This window comes from Strix uralensis, chromosome 4 (genome assembly GCF_047716275.1).
Source record: "Strix uralensis isolate ZFMK-TIS-50842 chromosome 4, bStrUra1, whole genome shotgun sequence".
In the NCBI taxonomy this organism is placed as follows: Eukaryota; Metazoa; Chordata; class Aves; order Strigiformes; family Strigidae; genus Strix; species Strix uralensis.
Genome location: NC_133975.1, coordinates 65,559,224 through 65,576,931, shown reverse-complemented (window position 1 = coordinate 65,576,931; position 17,708 = coordinate 65,559,224). Strand labels below are relative to the sequence as shown.

At 39.1% G+C, this 17,708-nt stretch overlaps 1 protein-coding gene across 9 annotated transcripts in view; it reads right to left on the bottom strand.

Moving 5' to 3' along the window:
* ANKRD17 (ankyrin repeat domain 17) overlaps nt 1-17,708 on the bottom strand; it is a 96,692-nt gene that overhangs the window by 36,396 nt on the left and 42,588 nt on the right. For 8 of the 9 annotated variants that reach the window (XM_074867024.1, XM_074867026.1, XM_074867017.1 and 5 more), the window contains 10 exons: nt 14,874-15,027; nt 14,134-14,290; nt 11,621-11,768; nt 11,202-11,349; nt 9,902-10,135; nt 7,834-7,928; nt 2,401-2,638; nt 1,643-1,834; nt 1,160-1,269; nt 269-356 (listed from right to left, as the gene is read on the bottom strand). In XM_074867024.1, the coding sequence (XP_074723125.1) occupies nt 269-356; nt 1,160-1,269; nt 1,643-1,834; nt 2,401-2,638; nt 7,834-7,928; nt 9,902-10,135; nt 11,202-11,349; nt 11,621-11,768; nt 14,134-14,290; nt 14,874-15,027 (1,564 nt within the window). The remainder of the gene's footprint in view (nt 1-268; nt 357-1,159; nt 1,270-1,642; nt 1,835-2,400; nt 2,639-7,833; nt 7,929-9,901; nt 10,136-11,201; nt 11,350-11,620; nt 11,769-14,133; nt 14,291-14,873; nt 15,028-17,708) is intronic. The other variant, XM_074867019.1, reaches the window with a different exon arrangement.

Here is a 17,708-nt window from a genome sequence, read left to right as displayed (position 1 = left end):
GAGCATGGAGACACCCCGTAACTACTACTATTGTTGCTACTTTTACTAGGAATGAGAGTCTGGGATATAACTACTTTTAGAAGTAGTTGCAGTTTCCACTAATCTCACCTGAAACCAGAGGTGATCATTACATGCCTAGTTTGAGAATCCATGACTGACTTGAGTTACAATATTTGAAACAAATCCAAGGAAGTTACACTGGTACTGACATGTCTTAACTTTGAGAACTTCTAACAGCAGGAAAACCAGAACCTTTTCACATTCTTACCTTTGCTAATCAAGAACTGAACAGTGCAAACATGACCTGCCCTTGCAGCTTTCATCAGAGGAGTTCTTCCACCTTCTGATTCATGCTCCTAGAGCAGATAAAGGAAGGCTTAAAATTCAAAATTCAAAATTCAAAAGTAGGCCATGTGAAATGATGCAAAATTCAGCCTCTTGGTTTTTTCAATGGCAAGACACCAGACATGGAACACCTTTTCAGTGTTTCACAAACCATCAACATTAAAATTCATGTAACCTTTGAACCAACTGTATCTTGCAGACAGATGAAACTATCTACCTACCTTTGTACAGGTCTGATACTCCTGGACAAGAAGCACTCAAGCACATGGTGGAGATTTTATTTAAACAAAATGTGTTCTGTCATGCTTAATTTTACTTTGATAAGATACTGGTGTACAAGCCTACTGAAATGTAAAAATCAATTTACCTCCATCATCTTAATTCCATTATGGTACACTAAATAGATCACATCAGAACTATCAACAGTTTGCTGTGTAAGGAATAGAAAAAATCTGCAGGTACACATACTAACCCATAATCAGCTCAACAATTCAAAGCTGAATACCGTTCAGGACTGCACATGACAGAAGAACAAAATTCCCCTTTTTTTTCCTGTACAAGCAACCTTGAATGGCTTCAAAATGCTTTAGACAATCGCCAAAGTACTGTAACTGACCTATGCACTTTGAGGTCATTAAACAGCCTAAAATCCATTAGAAAAGCATCACCAGTTCTCAATTAAAAGAAAGGGTTAGAAGATAATTAAGACAATTAACAGCAAACACATTATTTTTTCAGCAGTGAACACAGGACCAAAGAGACATTTATAATTTCATTTCCTAAGTTAAATTTTTTTAAGAAGGTAATGACTTACCAGATCCGCGCCTGCCTGAAGTAAGACATCTGCTACATCAGTGTGGCCATTTTCACAGGCGTATGTCAGTGCTGTGTCACCTGTTGCTGTTGTTGCATGCACATTAGCCCCTGCAGCAGTAGTAACAAACATACAAGCTTTATTAAGTTCATTATGGAAAACATGCAAGACTCTTCATAATCTTTACCGGATCAGATAGCATATTTTGAACTTCCCCCTTCCAATCCAAATTCTATGAAACTGACAACTTAATCATACTCAAGAGGAGTAAAAAAAACATAAACAAACTAGAAGTTCAGTTCCAAGTGAGTTTACATCAACTTAATCTTCAAAAACTAAACTAGTAAAGTACTTAAGGTTCCACAAATCTTTGCAGTCAACTTCAAGAAGCTGCTAATGAAAATGTAATGAGTATGGAAAAACTGTTTTTCTCTAAAGGTTACATTAAGCCTCTACAAAACTGTTAACAGAATTACTCCATACCTGCAGCTAATAAATATTTAACCAGCTCCAGATGACCCTCTTGAGCAGCCTCCATCAAAGGTGTGGAACAACCAAGTTCTATGTCAGCTCCTGCTTTAATAAGAAAATCAGCAACCTCCAAAAAACCTCCACAGCAAGCCAGAGTTAATGCAGTTTCCTGTGTCTCCTCTGTTTGAGCATTGATGTTTGCTCCTTAAAACAAAACAGAACACCAAAACCATACATATATCAGAAAACACTATTAATGAAACCCAACGTCAGCAAAGCCATTTCCTGATGCACAACACATCTTATTACCCATCTCATTTTTAGGGCTGCAGAAATTTTCTTTTAGAATCACAGTATATCAAAGTGAAAGATTTCAACTTCATGGAACTACTTTGAAAACCCCTCTGAGGACCTCAGTGCACTTCTCTACAGCTTTTCAGCAATAATGCCATCTCAAGATAGGCCAAGTCCATTGTGCAGAGTGCAAGTTACCCACATTAACTGTTCACTATTCAATGTCTGTCTGAAAATGCAAAACTGTTCTGAAGAACAATTCAGAATAACTATTTACAAAGTAAATGAGTAGAGCAAAAGATATTTTGCTAACCCCTCAACTATCCCACGAACTGCTCAAAAAAATAGGGAGGGGTGGGGGAGTTCAGAAGCTGTTGAAGAAAACATAAATTACAATAACATAGCTTTTTTTCCTCCCCCTAGTCTACACAGATGCCTACTGAATCACAGTCCACAGAAGCCACCACAATAGTTACCTTGACCAAGTAACAGTGCCACCATCTCTTCATGGCCTTCTCTAGCTGCTTCCATTAGTGGTGTGTATCCTTCATCGTTTACCTCTTCCAAGTTAGCTCCACGTTCAATTAACAGAGCTGCCAGTTCAACATGCCCGCCACAGGCTGCCAAAGTCAATGGAGACTCAAAAGAGTCAGCAGGCATGTTCACCTGAGCTCCACTGTCAAGAAGTAATCTTGCCACTTCCACGTGGCCATCCTAGGAATTAAAAAAAACAAGATCAAAAGACTGTCAAAATGGAAAAATCGCTGCTCTTCTCCAAAGCTTTAAGCAGTCACTAACTCAAATTACCTTAGAATATACAGTAAGCAACAAGGGAATAAAGGAGTCCAAACATATAACAAAACTTGCTTAACAGTCTTCCTAAATAATTTTCCTAAGTATTTCCATAAAGGCTAGAGATCTAGTATTAAAGGCACCTCAAGAAATTTCAAGCATGTTTTACTGAGTATGTTCAATTCAAAAATAAAATATTGTGAACCACATATTAAACTTTCCTGCTGATGGTCTAAGTAACAAGCCTGTCAACTTCTTCATATCATATTCAAGTTCCAAGCGTCTGGGATCAGCTTGGGGGGACGGGGACGACGGGACACCAAAACAAAGCAAACTCCAAACAGTTGAGAGGGAGCTTGACACTATTTTAGAATCTTGCCTCCTCCACAAGAACAATACGAAAATCCTCAACATCCAGTGATCCTCTCTGCTAAAAACTGTAGACACAGAACTGTATGTACGAAATTATCTAAGGAACTCAAATCCTATGAAATAAATTACCACTCAAATGTGTTTTTTCTTTCATTCTGCCAACAAATTTACTAACAACACTAGCAGTCTAATAAATAAAGGAGTATTCAGAGAATTTCAGTTAAAAAAAAAATCTTATCTTGGATATAAGAACAGGCTTTGATCTCCTTCCTAAAGACTCTAAAAACCTTTACATTGCAAACAAGTCACGCAATGCCAATGCTCCCACTTTGTCAAATAGGGAATTTTGTTCTCAATTCAACATGCAGTTGTGTTATTTATTAAATAATGTGTATTTTAGTTATAAAAACAACGCATGTCAGGAATGCAGTTTGTCCTTGCATCCATGGAGACTGTTAGTGTCTCAGAGTATTTATGTTACAGATTCCCAGCTTTTAGGGACAGAGGTGGAAGAGAGGACAGGATTTAAGTTTAACAATTTTGCTTCCCTCCTTTTTTAAAAAGCAGCCATGCCTGATGACATTGCTTGCCTCTTGACTCCTGCAAAACTATTTCACTGCTCAATTTAATAGCAGTCAGGACTGACTTTCTCCCTCCAAAAGAAAAACCAAAACAAGCCCATTTGTCAGGGGTTCATCACACATCACAGGAGCCACCTGAACTACAGTCTCCCCTTGGCAGGACCTTGGCATGCTGTCAAACTCGCTTCAGCAAAACGTAGCTCCTAAGTTTGCTTTCTTCCTTTAGAAACAAAGAAAATATTTGAGCATATGATCTTCGTCATGTTTTTAGTATGCCATAAATTCAGAAACTATTTGAAGTGGCTTTTCGGCTGTATGTTTACACTGGCAGCCTGACAGTGACACAGCCAGCTGTCATCCAATTCTGCTTTTGTTCAGACTGAAGCAGAGACTGGCTTGGTCACTGCAGTCCAACAGCAGCACAAACTCTCCAAGCTGGTTTTCGTCATGAGGAAACTGTCATAATTCAACCTTTGAGTAACCATAATGGGAAAAGGTCTGACACACAAAACACAGAAGGGCTACACAGAAAAAACTGCAGCTTACCAGGAACTCAAGGCTATCCTGAGGTTGTCACTGAACAAGATAAGTACACCTTGATCCCAGATTAACTATTAAGTGGCAGCAAATCGCAGCCATTGCCATCCTCACCAAGGTAGAACCACATGCCAAAAAGCTCTTTTCCAGACAAAATACGAGAACACACCTGATATCTTTGGGCTTCATTTTCTTAAGTGTTTTATACCTTCTTCTGATATCCAGGGAGCAAACCACTATTTCCACTCAGAAAAATATCTAGGACATTAACTAGGACATATTCACCTTTTACATGAAATGACAATACTATTTTAGGGAAAAATTCCAAGACTCCATAAAGAATTCTTCCTCAGGGAAACGGAGAGACAGTGCCTCAACATCAGGCTCTGGCAAGACAGCTCACTAATCATCCCTGATTCACGACAAGTATGGCAAACAGCAGTATAAAGGTATGCTTCAAAGCTTCTTATATGGGCCAAGCTGCCTTGAGAATAACTGCTGGTGTTTAATCACACAAGATTTTATCTGTGCTTTAACAAACCTTGCAGTGGGGTGGTGCTGTTCAGCTCTTCTACAACAGCTAGAAAAAGCCTCATAACTGCTATTAGATCACCAAAAGTTATCTGACCAATCTGCATGAGCACACCAGGTGTATTTTAAAGATCAACCACTGTGGGCAACCAGTACTCAGCCGTCACTGTGCAAGATTAGGTTACTTCAGTGAGAGGAAGCACAAACTAGACAAACCTGCTTTTTGCTCCCACAAGGCAAATCCCACAGCCCAGCAGCTCATTTGCATTAAACCAGTGGTAACTGCTGTCTATAAAAAAAAAGCTCAGAAGTCTTCCAGAATGCATCGTAGGACAAAGTTTTAACAGTCTCACTGGCTCGTATCTAAGTAATACGCCACATATAAACGATTCTATAACATATATTCAAGTTCAATGCAATTTCTCCAGGAAAAAACATGCTGAGATGAGAAGCCCCTGCACTGCTTTATTTCAGACTGCAAACTTTCTAGATACTGTTATAGAAAGCTGTTCCCTCTTTTAATCAGATCTGAAGGTACTGAGACTCTCAGCTATCTGTCAATTCTGAGCAGCAGTGTGGAAATGCCTACTTAGGAACAGTTTCCTGCAGAAGTAAGTTGTGGTTTTTTGCTATTGCTCTGTAAGTCTTAATTAAAAAATGGGTCTCAACATTCCTGCAAGTCCGATGGACTTCTGTTAGTCTGTTGGTGGAAGGAAAAGGGGGGGAAGAGGGTGGCAAGGAGGTTTGCTCCATGAAATCACTGCTTTCTCTGTGAACTTCTGATCCATCAAGAAGCCATCCTGATTGGAAGGATACTGCAACATCCAACAAGGTAGTTTTATCCTCACTTTCCAGGGAACTCACTGCAAGGACAACGCCCATAGTATTTATATGGCTAATCTATTAAGATTTCAGAGTGAGATAAACAATAGCTGAAGTCCTGTTTATCTACATGCCTTTCTTTCTAACGACTTCTTAAAAAGTAGAATGGTTTCTGTTAATGATTCCCCTACCTGAAGCTATTAACTTCCTCAAATAGACATAACTGACTGATTTTAGAACCATTACAGTTATTTCAGGGAAGGGAAGACTAAATAAAGACTTGCGGTACTCCTCTATGGCCAGAGATTCACAGCTTGATACCACACAAGGCTAATGACATGAATAACCCAAACCATGGGAAATCTATTTAGAAAGGAGACTAAAAAGGAAACCTAAGTTTTCAGTTTTACATTTAAGTTCCATATTCAGATGAAGGATTTGGAACGTGTTGGCATAAGGCATAAACAAACTACAGACCTACTTAAGCATGCTGCAGGTATGCATGCAGCAAGCCCTGCACAACAGTCTACTGCAATTTGGGGTCACAAAGAAAGCAGGGGGGCCTGTCTAGCAATGGAACCTATTCTGCTCCATTTTGTTTCGTTTTCATTTCTCCAGCAGGAAAAGTCTCAAAACACTCTCAGTTCTATAAACACAAACTGACCCCTGCTGGATTTTTCACCCTGCTAGCTTACCCCTGCCAACCCTTGGTATGGTGCACAGTTACTAAACTCAAGGCACCATATTCACTTCTCTCAAAGGGGGTACCAAAGTCTAAACAATTCCTGGGAGGAGAAACAAAGAGAATAAACGGGCACATTTACATTTATACTCCCTCATCAAAAGAAATCTCCAAAGAATAAGGCCAAAGCAATTGGATCCTATTACCTCAGATAATATGTAGGAAATAGATTTTAAGTCGGATATGGGCTTTTAAAGAAGATGCAGATACATGACACTTATATAGCTGTTCAAGCCTAACAGTACTTCAGACAGAAAAAACTATCTGAAGACATCAATTTACCAAGATTTTTTCACCGCAAAAGCCTGGAAGAATCTCAAGTCTAGCATCAATTATACCATTCCAGCATTAAAATATACCTGTACATAACCTTTTCAAGGGAAAGGTTCACATATATTTGTGTTCTATGGCAAAAACCTATTATTCAAAAATCAGAGTTGTTCTCACAATCTTACTAAGTTTTGTAAAAAGGTAATCTATTCTACACTGTAATTTTACAATTGTCTCAGATGGGGAAAGCAACAACATGAAAGTACTCTTGTTAGCAGGAAGGTAACAGATTCCCCTTCGATCTCCTAGTTGCTTCCCAAACAGCTTCCGATCCTGTGTTTTCAAGGAGCACATGGCTATGTGAATCATACTAAAGTTGCACATGCATAACTAAACATAACCACCTACACTGAAAGAGAACTTAGTTAACAAACTCCTTAAACATGACATAGGTATGTTAAATGCCTCCAATAGCCAGGTTAGGTCCATACTCACTGCCTATGTTTAGCACACATTAGAACTGTTAAAAGCATTTCAACAACCACTGAGAATCTTCCACTTTAATTTATTTAATTTGGAGATTCCTGGATAAAGGATTTCCCCACCGTAAACTGAAAGCTGCTCACCCAGAAGCCTGCAGAATTACACAAAGCAAAAAAAGGTTCTGTTCAAATACATTACAATTATGTACTTGAATTACTATTATTTACTTTTGGCTATCTCTTGAAGTTATTAGTTTCTCTGAACTGAGGTCACAAAAGTATCTGTTTCAATCCAAGCCTCTATGATTATCAGAGGACAAAAAGCAAAGAGCAAGTCATATATAACACAAGAGAGAGATGTAACCTACAGAAGCTGCTTTGAGACAACAAGAACAGTCTTATGACTTCTGCCACTTCAGGAAAAAATAAAGTGCCGCTGGACATACGGAAGCCTACTTATCCAAAGGATGGGTTAATAGAGCTCTCCTGCTAATATTCACATGACAAGTTTCAGATGATGTCTCTTAAGAATCCAACTACTTGGTAAGCCACAAGAGGAACAAGTTCAATTTTGCTGTTTTAGGAAGTACTGTTTTTCAACCAGGTATTCCCCATTCCCCTGATTTCTTCTACCAAAGGGCCATCAGGCACACAGGAGAACCAAAGTATCACATAGTTAGGTTCTGTACCAAAAAAAGACCCAAAAGAATCACTTTGTTCGTCTTCAGGAAGTGAAGAGAGAGGACATACGCCTCACTGCTCAAGCCATACATCTCTTACCATGCAAGCCTCCATGAGAGCAGTATGCATTTCATCTGTCTTGTGTTCCTGGTCTGCACCAGCTTCCAGCAGAAATCTCACCATTTCCAGATGGCCTGTATGAAGGAAATACTTAACATATTAAAAACTACTTTAAAAAGAGCATTTCACAAGTCACAGAAAGGGTCTAACATACGTAATGAAGGTTATAGAAGGCTGTGTTACAACATTAAAAACAATCCCATGAGACACTCTTGAAAGGCCTGTTCGTATCTACACACTCAATGCGCACAGAAGCTTAACAACATAGTTACTACAAATACAACCCAATTCACTTAGTTTCTAAAATCAGGTCTGAACTACATGCGTTCCCTGAGGTGACATTAGAGACAAGTAGCACACACTCCAGAAGCTTTACCAGGGTGATTTTATTTTGTGCAAACATATTTGGATTTTTTTTTATCTATAGAATTGTTGGGGGTCAGGGTTTCCCCTCTACTTTCTTGACATTAAGGATTTAGGGTTACTACTTTTATAAATGGCATTGTAACCAGTCCCTGAGCTCACACTGACCCCCAGACCATAAAACACATGAAGCAGAGGGTTCGCCACACTTCCAAGCATACTCTTAGGAATTCAACCAACGACAGGAATCCTCAAAAGATAAGGACACCTAACAGTTTTTTGAAAGTACTTGCTCTCAACCACTCCATCAATTCATGGCTACAGTTCACCAGGTCCTGTAGGTGTGCCAAGTCTAGTCAACTTCATCATGACCAACACAATATGCAAGCATATAAACAAGTAAAAAAAAAAATCCTATTTTGTATTTCAACATGACCATGGCTAAACCTTAAAACTAGAACTACACCTAGCAACACCATGAATAGCACAGATACTGCCCAATATGAGGCTACATTGATTTTTGACACCCTTGCCCCTTTATTTGGGAAATGTTAGTGACTTTCTTGGTTGCAAATATCACATGTCATTCTACACAGGAAGCAAGCAACATGAGAAAATTAAGAGTTTATTTTTTATGCTCTAAACATGAGATCTGAAGCAACACAGAAATGCCCAAGAGACAGACAAATCATATATGGGTAAGGTGAAAAACATAGAAGTCTGAATATGTTCACTTGTGTCCCATACATCACAGTGAACAATTAAGCACAGACTTTCAATTTTTCATTCTCTGCTTTCCAATCTCAGTTTAGGTTTCAGCGTCCAAGCATATTTTCTCAGGGAGAATATGTTTCGGGGTCCCATGCCCCTCTTTCAAAAAGCCTTTGCTCTGACAGCCACCACAAAAGGAAATTACCATGGCTTATGAGGGTGTTCAGCAACAGTGAACTAAGAATTTATCAAGGCAGATAAAAGAAACATAAATGAAAGTCCAAGACCATCTTCTACTGAGATGCCACAGAAGTACCTCTGCTACCAACATCAATTACTCTGTGATGCGAAGAGCCACTTTAATAGCTTTAATAAAACACATCTTAAGTGACTATAATAGCAACTGCTCAACTGTGTGAACACATTTGTCCTCTTAATTAAACACCATCAACCCTTGCTTGGGTGATGCAAGACAGCTGCCTAATACTCCAGGGGAGGCAAGAAAGGCCTGTTGCCTAAGCATAACACCTAACAGGCAAGGTCCTAGATTTTTCCATGTTTTTCAAGTGCTAACTCCTTTCAAATTAAATAATTTCTCTAAGCAGATGTATCTTGTTTAATATAGCTACAATACAGAAAGTTTACCACTCACTATGATAAAGCCTATTAATTCCTCGTCTCCTAATTCATTTAATAGCAAATCCTTTAAAGCATCATAATGACTCAGACAAAAGGTTTATACATTGATACTTACACACTCCATACTGATAATCATTTTACATATGGCACATACATGATATGTGCTATCACAGCCAGGTTAAAAGCATCAGAAAGTGTCTATTCATAGCCTTTGAATTAACTTTGTCCTGGACAGCAAGGCTGAATAAATTCATGTTTAAATAGACTTTTCACGCCTATCACACTTTCCCACATCTGTACACCTTTGTTACAAGTATGGTATTTGGTACTATACCTTTGTAGCAAGCCAGAGTGAGCGCGCTCTCCTTGAATTCATTGGAATGCGTATTTATGCCTGCTCCATTTTCTAGCAGCACTCTGGCCACTTCCACATGGCCGGCACTTCCTGCTTCCATCAGAGGAGTGTGACCATTCTCATTGTGGTCCTCAATACTAGCACCCGATTCCAGCAGTACTTTCACAACATCTACATAGCCTCCAGCACAGGCATAGGTAAGGGCTGTATTGCCTAAAGCCAGAAGAGAAAAAGGTTTGAAAACAGCACTTGATCACATTTCTACACTGGGAACTTCAACTAATGCTCCATTTCATCCCTTTTATCTGGCTACCTTACAGAACAGGTTTTTTTTCAGCTACAGACCAAGAACTACAGGGAGGGGGAAGAAAATGTAACTGCACAAAGTAGCTCAGTGCTGACAGACTGAAGACCTCCCTGTACCTGGTGACTGTATCGATGCACTTCTCGTCTGATTTCTATCCTGGCTAATCCCAGCTTCTGTCATAGAACCCCATCCCTTTTCCTCTCAATTAATAGGCACATACTATGCTGTAAAAAGGAAAGCAACATAAATCAAGTCTTAAACACCTCTAAAGGGCTAGTTCAAAAGTGCCCATTGTCTTTACAAGGAGATTTAAACAGCCTCCATGGAAAAGCCACAAAAATGTATCTGAACAAAACAGTCAAAGAATCTGCCTTTATGAAAGATACCTTGAAAAAAGTTAAGTATCAAAGCAGTATTACTACTCAGAACTACTTCACTGAAAAAAAAAAATAAATTAAGGCATCTTCTAGTATCCCAACTTTCCTTATCATTCAGGGTCAGTACTCCACTTGTGAGTGACTGTTAACTACGCACAATCTCTCACTTCAAGGCTGACAAACTAAGAAAACATCCCAGTTTGGTCACTTCAGCACAAATGTCTACCAAACTGTTATGGGAAGGGGGCCATTTTCTTATGTTTACTATTTTCCCTTGGTTTTCTAGACCTGACACCAAGTAATTTTCCATGTACACACAAACTTCTCAAACTGAGCCTAAAATGCTATGTGACAACAAATCCTACATACACAAATACCTTTCACTTACTAGTTCACTTTATCCACCTTTGTACATCTGCAACCAACTAATATTTTATAGCTAATTCAAAAAAAAGCAGAAGCTAAATAATAAAACCACAAAGAAGCACTCTGTTGCTTGGCTGAGAGCCATTCCTCCCAAGTTTCCACACAATGTTTCCCACACACTACAAATGCCAGCTTTTCAGTTCTTTTCAACAAGCTGTAACACACTTACCTGTTGATGACTGTGCATTCACATCAGCACCATGAGCTAGCAGCAACTTGACAATTTTGACATGTCCGCCATTAGCAGCAGCCATTAAAGGTGTGATGTCTCCTTTAATACCTCGGTCCTCTACATTAGCATGCATTGCCAGAAGAACCTGCAAACAAATCAGTGTGTCAAGATAGTTGAAACGCTACACAAAGCCCCCACCTTCACCAACACACAGTTTTGGGTTAGAAACCCTTAGAAAAATTAAGCACAAATAATGCATTAGCAACGTTCAGTTTACATATAAGTCTTCATTTGCCAGTTAACTGACATTTTACACTACCTTAACACCACCTTCCAGGTGCATAAAACTGGAATACATTAGTTCAACACTTATTTTCATACAGTACACACATACTAAAACCAGCTAGGAAACCAACCTGCGCAAGCTCATAATATCCTGCTGAGCAGGCTAAACAAAGGAGGCTTTCCCCTTCTTCTGTGTGCTCGTTCACACTTCGGCCTTCAATTAGCAACTTCCGCACAGCATTTACATCTCCTTCTGAACAAGCCTCTGCCAAGCTGCGGCTAATAAGATAGAAAGCATTTAAAAGTGAAAATGGACTATGCTTGAAATGCTTTCTCTATGTGCAGAGTAAAAATCCAACATGCCATGAGGATACAGTCAACAAAAAAGGAAACACAATCTAAAGAAGTGCCAACTGCTAATTAAAGAGGTGCCATTTTTACACTTGACATTTTCCACATAACTTGTCCGAAAATTGAGTGATGGTCATATTCAACCACTCCTGTTCCTAATTTTTAACAGTAGTTTAAAAGGGAAACATCTGCAGGATGACCATTTAGGATACCAAATTCTGCACTGTGTACTACTGAAGCAGAAAACATGTTGAGAAAAGACATGACCACGGACCCGATTTACTGTCTGAGCGCTATACATGCAGCACAATGTTATGCCCTACAGAAGTACAAAATGTCTTTTGGTAATCATTTAAGAATCTGAGAAATAAGTAGTAACTTTTCCTTTTGAAAGGCTAATCATATCGCACTGCAAGCAAGTCACTGGTGGTTTATATTACTAATTACAACATAATATACAGTCTCAGCTTATTCCTGCTTTGTAGTTTCAGTTTGAAAACACAGATTTTTGTCCCACTCATTTTCTGAGGTAAGGTTCAAAGACAAGGAGAACTGATTAAACCACACTAAGTACAAGATCATGATTATTCCTTTCCAAATCAGCAACCACTACTCAGAGTTGTATTCATATTCTCTTTTACCTCTGGGTCCAGAAGACACAGAAATATCTTGTCCATCGTAACAAAACTTTAACTTTTGTTCAGCACTGTAACTATTAAACTAAAACAAATCACCTGCATCACTCTTCTCCTACAACAAAATTAACCACTTCCCTTCTATCCCATGCTGAAAATCCCAGAAGTTTGTAATGCAATCTGTTGTTTCAGTTGTGGCCCTAACTCAACCAAGTTGAGAAGTGTAAAATTCTCCTTGTTTGGTAAGCCCTAAGAGTACTTGTGGTTCTCATGTCACTCCATAAGTTCTTCACTTCTATCACTCCAATTCTGTTTCAGTCAAAAAAGGGTCTACTAGAAGCCTATTTTCAACCCTGCCAACTCTGTCGTCTGTCTACATTGCCTTCAGCGCAAAAGTTATTTTTTTGTGAGAATAAAAATTCAAGTCTGACATATTTCTTTATTCTGCTCCAAATAATTGGACTGATAATAATAAATCCAAGACAACTGGCCTCACCCCACCTACTACCCTTTCATCTCTTTTTCATTTAGGAAGTCCCATCAACACAGAATTAACTGAAAAGGGAATGGAAAAATAAGGTAGTTGACAGAAAACTCTTGCAAACCATATAACTAACTCAACACAAATATGAGGAATTCTTAAAATACTCAAGATGTAAAAGTGGTTATTTGTGTAGCAAGGACTTATACTTGTATATTGTACCCAGGACTCCTATTTAATTTGTGCCACCAGACACAATCTTAATATACGGAAAATTATTTCTCCAATGTGTCTGTTCACTGCATTTCCCACATTTATTTTCAATTCCCACATCCTCTGTCCTGGTAACAACTTTGGCAACAGCCACTGTTCAGAAGAAAAGAGATTGCTGGGGGCAGGCAGGGACACACACAGACATAACACCAAACTGTTCTGTTCTTCTTGCTATGCCCTGATCAACACACCAAGAAATGTTTCTTTGGAGTTACACAGTATACAAGGAACAAACTGCCAACTAGCACAGCAGCACTTGGTTGTTCCTGCTAACACTCTGTTTCTGTTGTATTGAAGCTTAATGACAGCCTAGAAGGTAACCTTCTTTTTCTTTCCCTCAAACATCCCAGTAAGACAAAAACCACAAATAAAGCCCAAAAGTCCAGCTAAAAAGTAGCAACTTTCTGAGCAAGGCTCTGTCCAAGGTCCTACCCAACACAAGAAGGCTGCTGACCACCACGAAGCTCCAGTCCCTCAAAAGTGTTTTCCTTCCTCAATTAAAAAGGTGCTTTGAAATTGTCTAAAACAACAGATCGGGTTTGGGTGTTTCTTGGCCCAAAGTTAGTTTCATGCTATCACTAAATGACCCATTTTGGCATTTGCTGTTTTTTGGTACAGTTCTAAGGCCCATAGTATTTAAGAGCTTAGAAATCTCGTTTCTACACTTGGTCAAGTTCAATTGCTCGACGCATGATTTCTGAATTCTAAGCAGTTTTAATTGCTTCACTCTCCATTGCAAGACCTCACAGTCCAGGAATATTTAACAGGAGTATCACAGGTGATAACCTGGCACTAATTCCACCTGCATAAGAATTTCACCATCCCGTAATAAGAAATGATACAAGAGAAACTGCTTCTAGAAGTAGCAAACCACTCAAGAAATACAGTATAGAAATTGGCTTACTTGTCCGTCTGCCCTGCATTTGCTGTGCTTTCTGCTCTCATCCGTGTAAGTGCAGCGGCAGCTTCATCCAACGCGCAACTGACCGAAGAAGTCAGTCTGCGAAGCACCTCAGGATCTGCAAATGCTTTACCATCAGCTGTAGACAGCTTACCTATTCCTTTCATTCCAATTTACAACAAATTGGTACGCATGCCAGAAAAGGAGAAAACAGAGAAGTTGAAATTGAGTCTATGAGATCTGTTGACAGAAACATTCCAAGCATAATGAACTACAGCTTCCAAAATGAAGGGATTAACTGTTTACGATACTAAGTTAAAAGCTGCACGCAGATGTGATGCGCATGAATGAAAGCCTCCAATCCACAAAAAGCATTATTTCGCAACAATTGACAACTACTTAGTATAAGCAACTACTAAAGCTTTTCATACAGTAACTGCAATGTAGCTTTTGATATAAGGCTGCAAGCCAAGGTCAGGTGTCAATTGTTCCTCAGGATTTTAGAAATCCAACATTGAAGAAATCTGATTAGAAGCACAGCCTTCACGTGAAACTCTGATTTTCCAAAATTTGAAATGCTTTAATGAACTTTTCAATGACTTGCACAACCTTGCCAAGTTCCCACTGCCTTACACTCTGCATTTTTATCATGCTCACATGGATTAGACTTATGCAAGCAGTTGCAGTATGGTCTCATGTGTAAGGACTTCAGGGTTAAACCTGTATGGGACATGAGTACTTACCTGCAGCTTCAAGTAAAGCTTCTAATCTTGCCTGGGTTTCTGGATCTACTGTTCTCAGGTCAGCACCATCGGCAGTACTTGACAAAAGCAATTTGGAAGCTGTTTCCAACATAGGGTTTTCAAGATCATCCTGATCCAAGATAAACGATTCCACCTGAAAAATAACACATCTGGTTTAAGAATGATATAACTGACCAAAATATACTTAAAACACAAAAAATCCACAGTTGTAGTTATCACTTAAGCATCTGCTTTGAAGTAATTTGTTAGCCAAACTATCCACGGTTGACTCAAAAGGGTATTATTTCATCAACGGAAGCAATGAGATTTTCCAAAATGACATATGAAGAATGTGCCTTTTATCACCTTATCCATTTGCTCTGTGACTAGAAGCCACATGATACACTAGAAAAGTTTAAGATTGACTTCACTTCTCCACACTGCAGTCTAAAGTTTTCAAGATCAACTTCACACAGGGAGGTAAAAGTGAAAGAATACATATCACTCCAGAAGGCATAAAGGTAGGAGCTGTCATGAGTTTCTATGCAAGCTGTTGGTTTGAGTTTGGTTTTTTTCCACGTCAAAGCATGCAAGACACATCTAACAAACACAGATATACTCTATTTCACACAACCCAACCATCTTTCAAAGAAGTAGTCTGCCCTCAAATGGTATTAAACTCTACTAGGACACAAAGCCAGAAAACCTAACAGTCATCACTATTTTAGCGTCAACTGTTTTCTTCTGACATGCAGAAAGATTCTCTCAACTATCTCACTTTTCTCAAGTCTGGTATCTCCTAATCCAACATTTAAAAAAACCAAAAGGACCAGCAACATGTTCCAGATATAATTAACTCAGATGCAACATACAAGGGTTTCAGAGAATCTTTCTCAACAAAACATTTATTTAAAACATTACCTACAGGATATGCAACCCATTATACCTGCCTTTTTCAGAAAACAGATGCTGAGTGGTCCAAGTCCTTCTAAAGATCCTATTTTCCTGTACTCTCCATTTGTTTTGGTTGTGAAACAGAAATTACGGAAGAGATCAGTGTATTAGAGAGAAAAACCCCTAGTATCTGTTGGTGCTTTACTGCCTGTTAAAGGAGGACTAGGTCAAGTAGTTTGGAGAAGACACTCTAAGAGTTCCATGAACACATCTCTATGCCTATGAACTAGCCATTGAACCATTTATTAGATTATAAAGACCAAGTTTAAACACCCCCCTACAAGGCTCAACAGCCTCAAAAATCCATACCTTCAAAAATCCAAGAAATCAAAGAGAAATAATTCCAAACCAAAACCAATCCAAATGCAAGTCTGCCAGACAAACAAACCACATGTGTCAGCCACCTCTACAACATGATTAAAAACTTCCATCATCTTTGGATAAAAGCAGCTACTGTCTACAGTACAGCAGTAATCTCTTTCCACATGTAATATCAGTTCCTAAAGACAGAAATACGATTTATTTTATTCATAAGATGCATGTGTGTCTCCAAAGCTTAAAAGCAGTCTCATGAGCATCACAAGTTCAGAATCCTGCAGATAAATGTCTTAAGAATCCAAGTGATCAGATAAACCAGAAGAGTGACCAATTCATCTCAGGACTCCTGAAAGGTCTCCCTCCATCCTCCCATATATTCTACTGTCACAAGCTAAGAGCTGACACAACAACTTTTCCTTCCTCAGTCTGTCTGCGCTCAAAACTTACGAGTATATTGTACTAGCACACAGCTTGAACCCAAGCACCTTGTTTGTTTAGGAAGGTAGGCTAAGAACTACTTTTGAAATGACTTCAATTTATCACTTCAATGACACCACTGAAATCTCCCATCATACAGCTTTTGGCAATATCCAAGTACACATCTCAAGGGCATCTCTCAAGCCTCCTTCCACTCCTCTGAACTCTCTTTGCCATACCTCAAACCTCAGAACACAGCAACCTGAAGGGAATGACTTCCAACTTCTGATGAAATTGGCTCTTATGTCAACAACTGCTGACAAGGGGCCAGTCCTGCAGTATTGCATGGTGCTCCTCAGCACTACTTTTTCCAAGTGATACTCACACAGGCTGCAGCTTTCCAGCTTGGCAAACTGGTGAAGGCAACTCCTAGTTTCCTCCCCAGTCCTAAAGAACAGTTCACTCCTGCCTTGCCAGGGTCTTCACTGCTTACTGTCAGCTCTGCTTCGTGCATCTACAAGGCCATTTTTAGGCCAGTTTTGGTTCATCTGAGGACTTGCCATTTGTCTTCTTCCAGAGGACTAAGCCTGCTGCAGCATGCAGTAAGAGAAAGGAACCACTCCACTGTTCAGGAGCCAAAGCGACAGATTTCACCACTGGAAAGGCAAACTACTGAGCAGTCAGAAGGATTCTTGGCTCACTCAACTCATGCAAAATCCCTACTACTAAAACAAACTAAAAAAAAAAATCTCATCTGAGTGAGATATTTAACAGCTGGTCACAGTTCTTCCTAACACTATGAAATATTTGCTAAGAAAAAAGTCAAAATAGGAAAATGTCTCTCCCCCACTCACATCCTCTCCCCTCAAATTACGTCTTTTATGCAGTTTAAGTTTCAAATGGGAAATTTTTCCTATTTTCCTTCCAGCTAAGAATATGAGTGTGGCATGATTAAAAAAACATCTATAACAGGAGAACGGGGAGAAAAAGCAATCCACCTACAAACAATACTGTGCCAAGACAACCACAAGTTATCAGGAGAAAACTTCTCCTGCAATAAAGTTCTGAAAATGTTTATATTATGTGCTGTCATTTAAACCATTTCAAAGCAACATCAAGAAATTGACTTATTAAATAACAAATTTA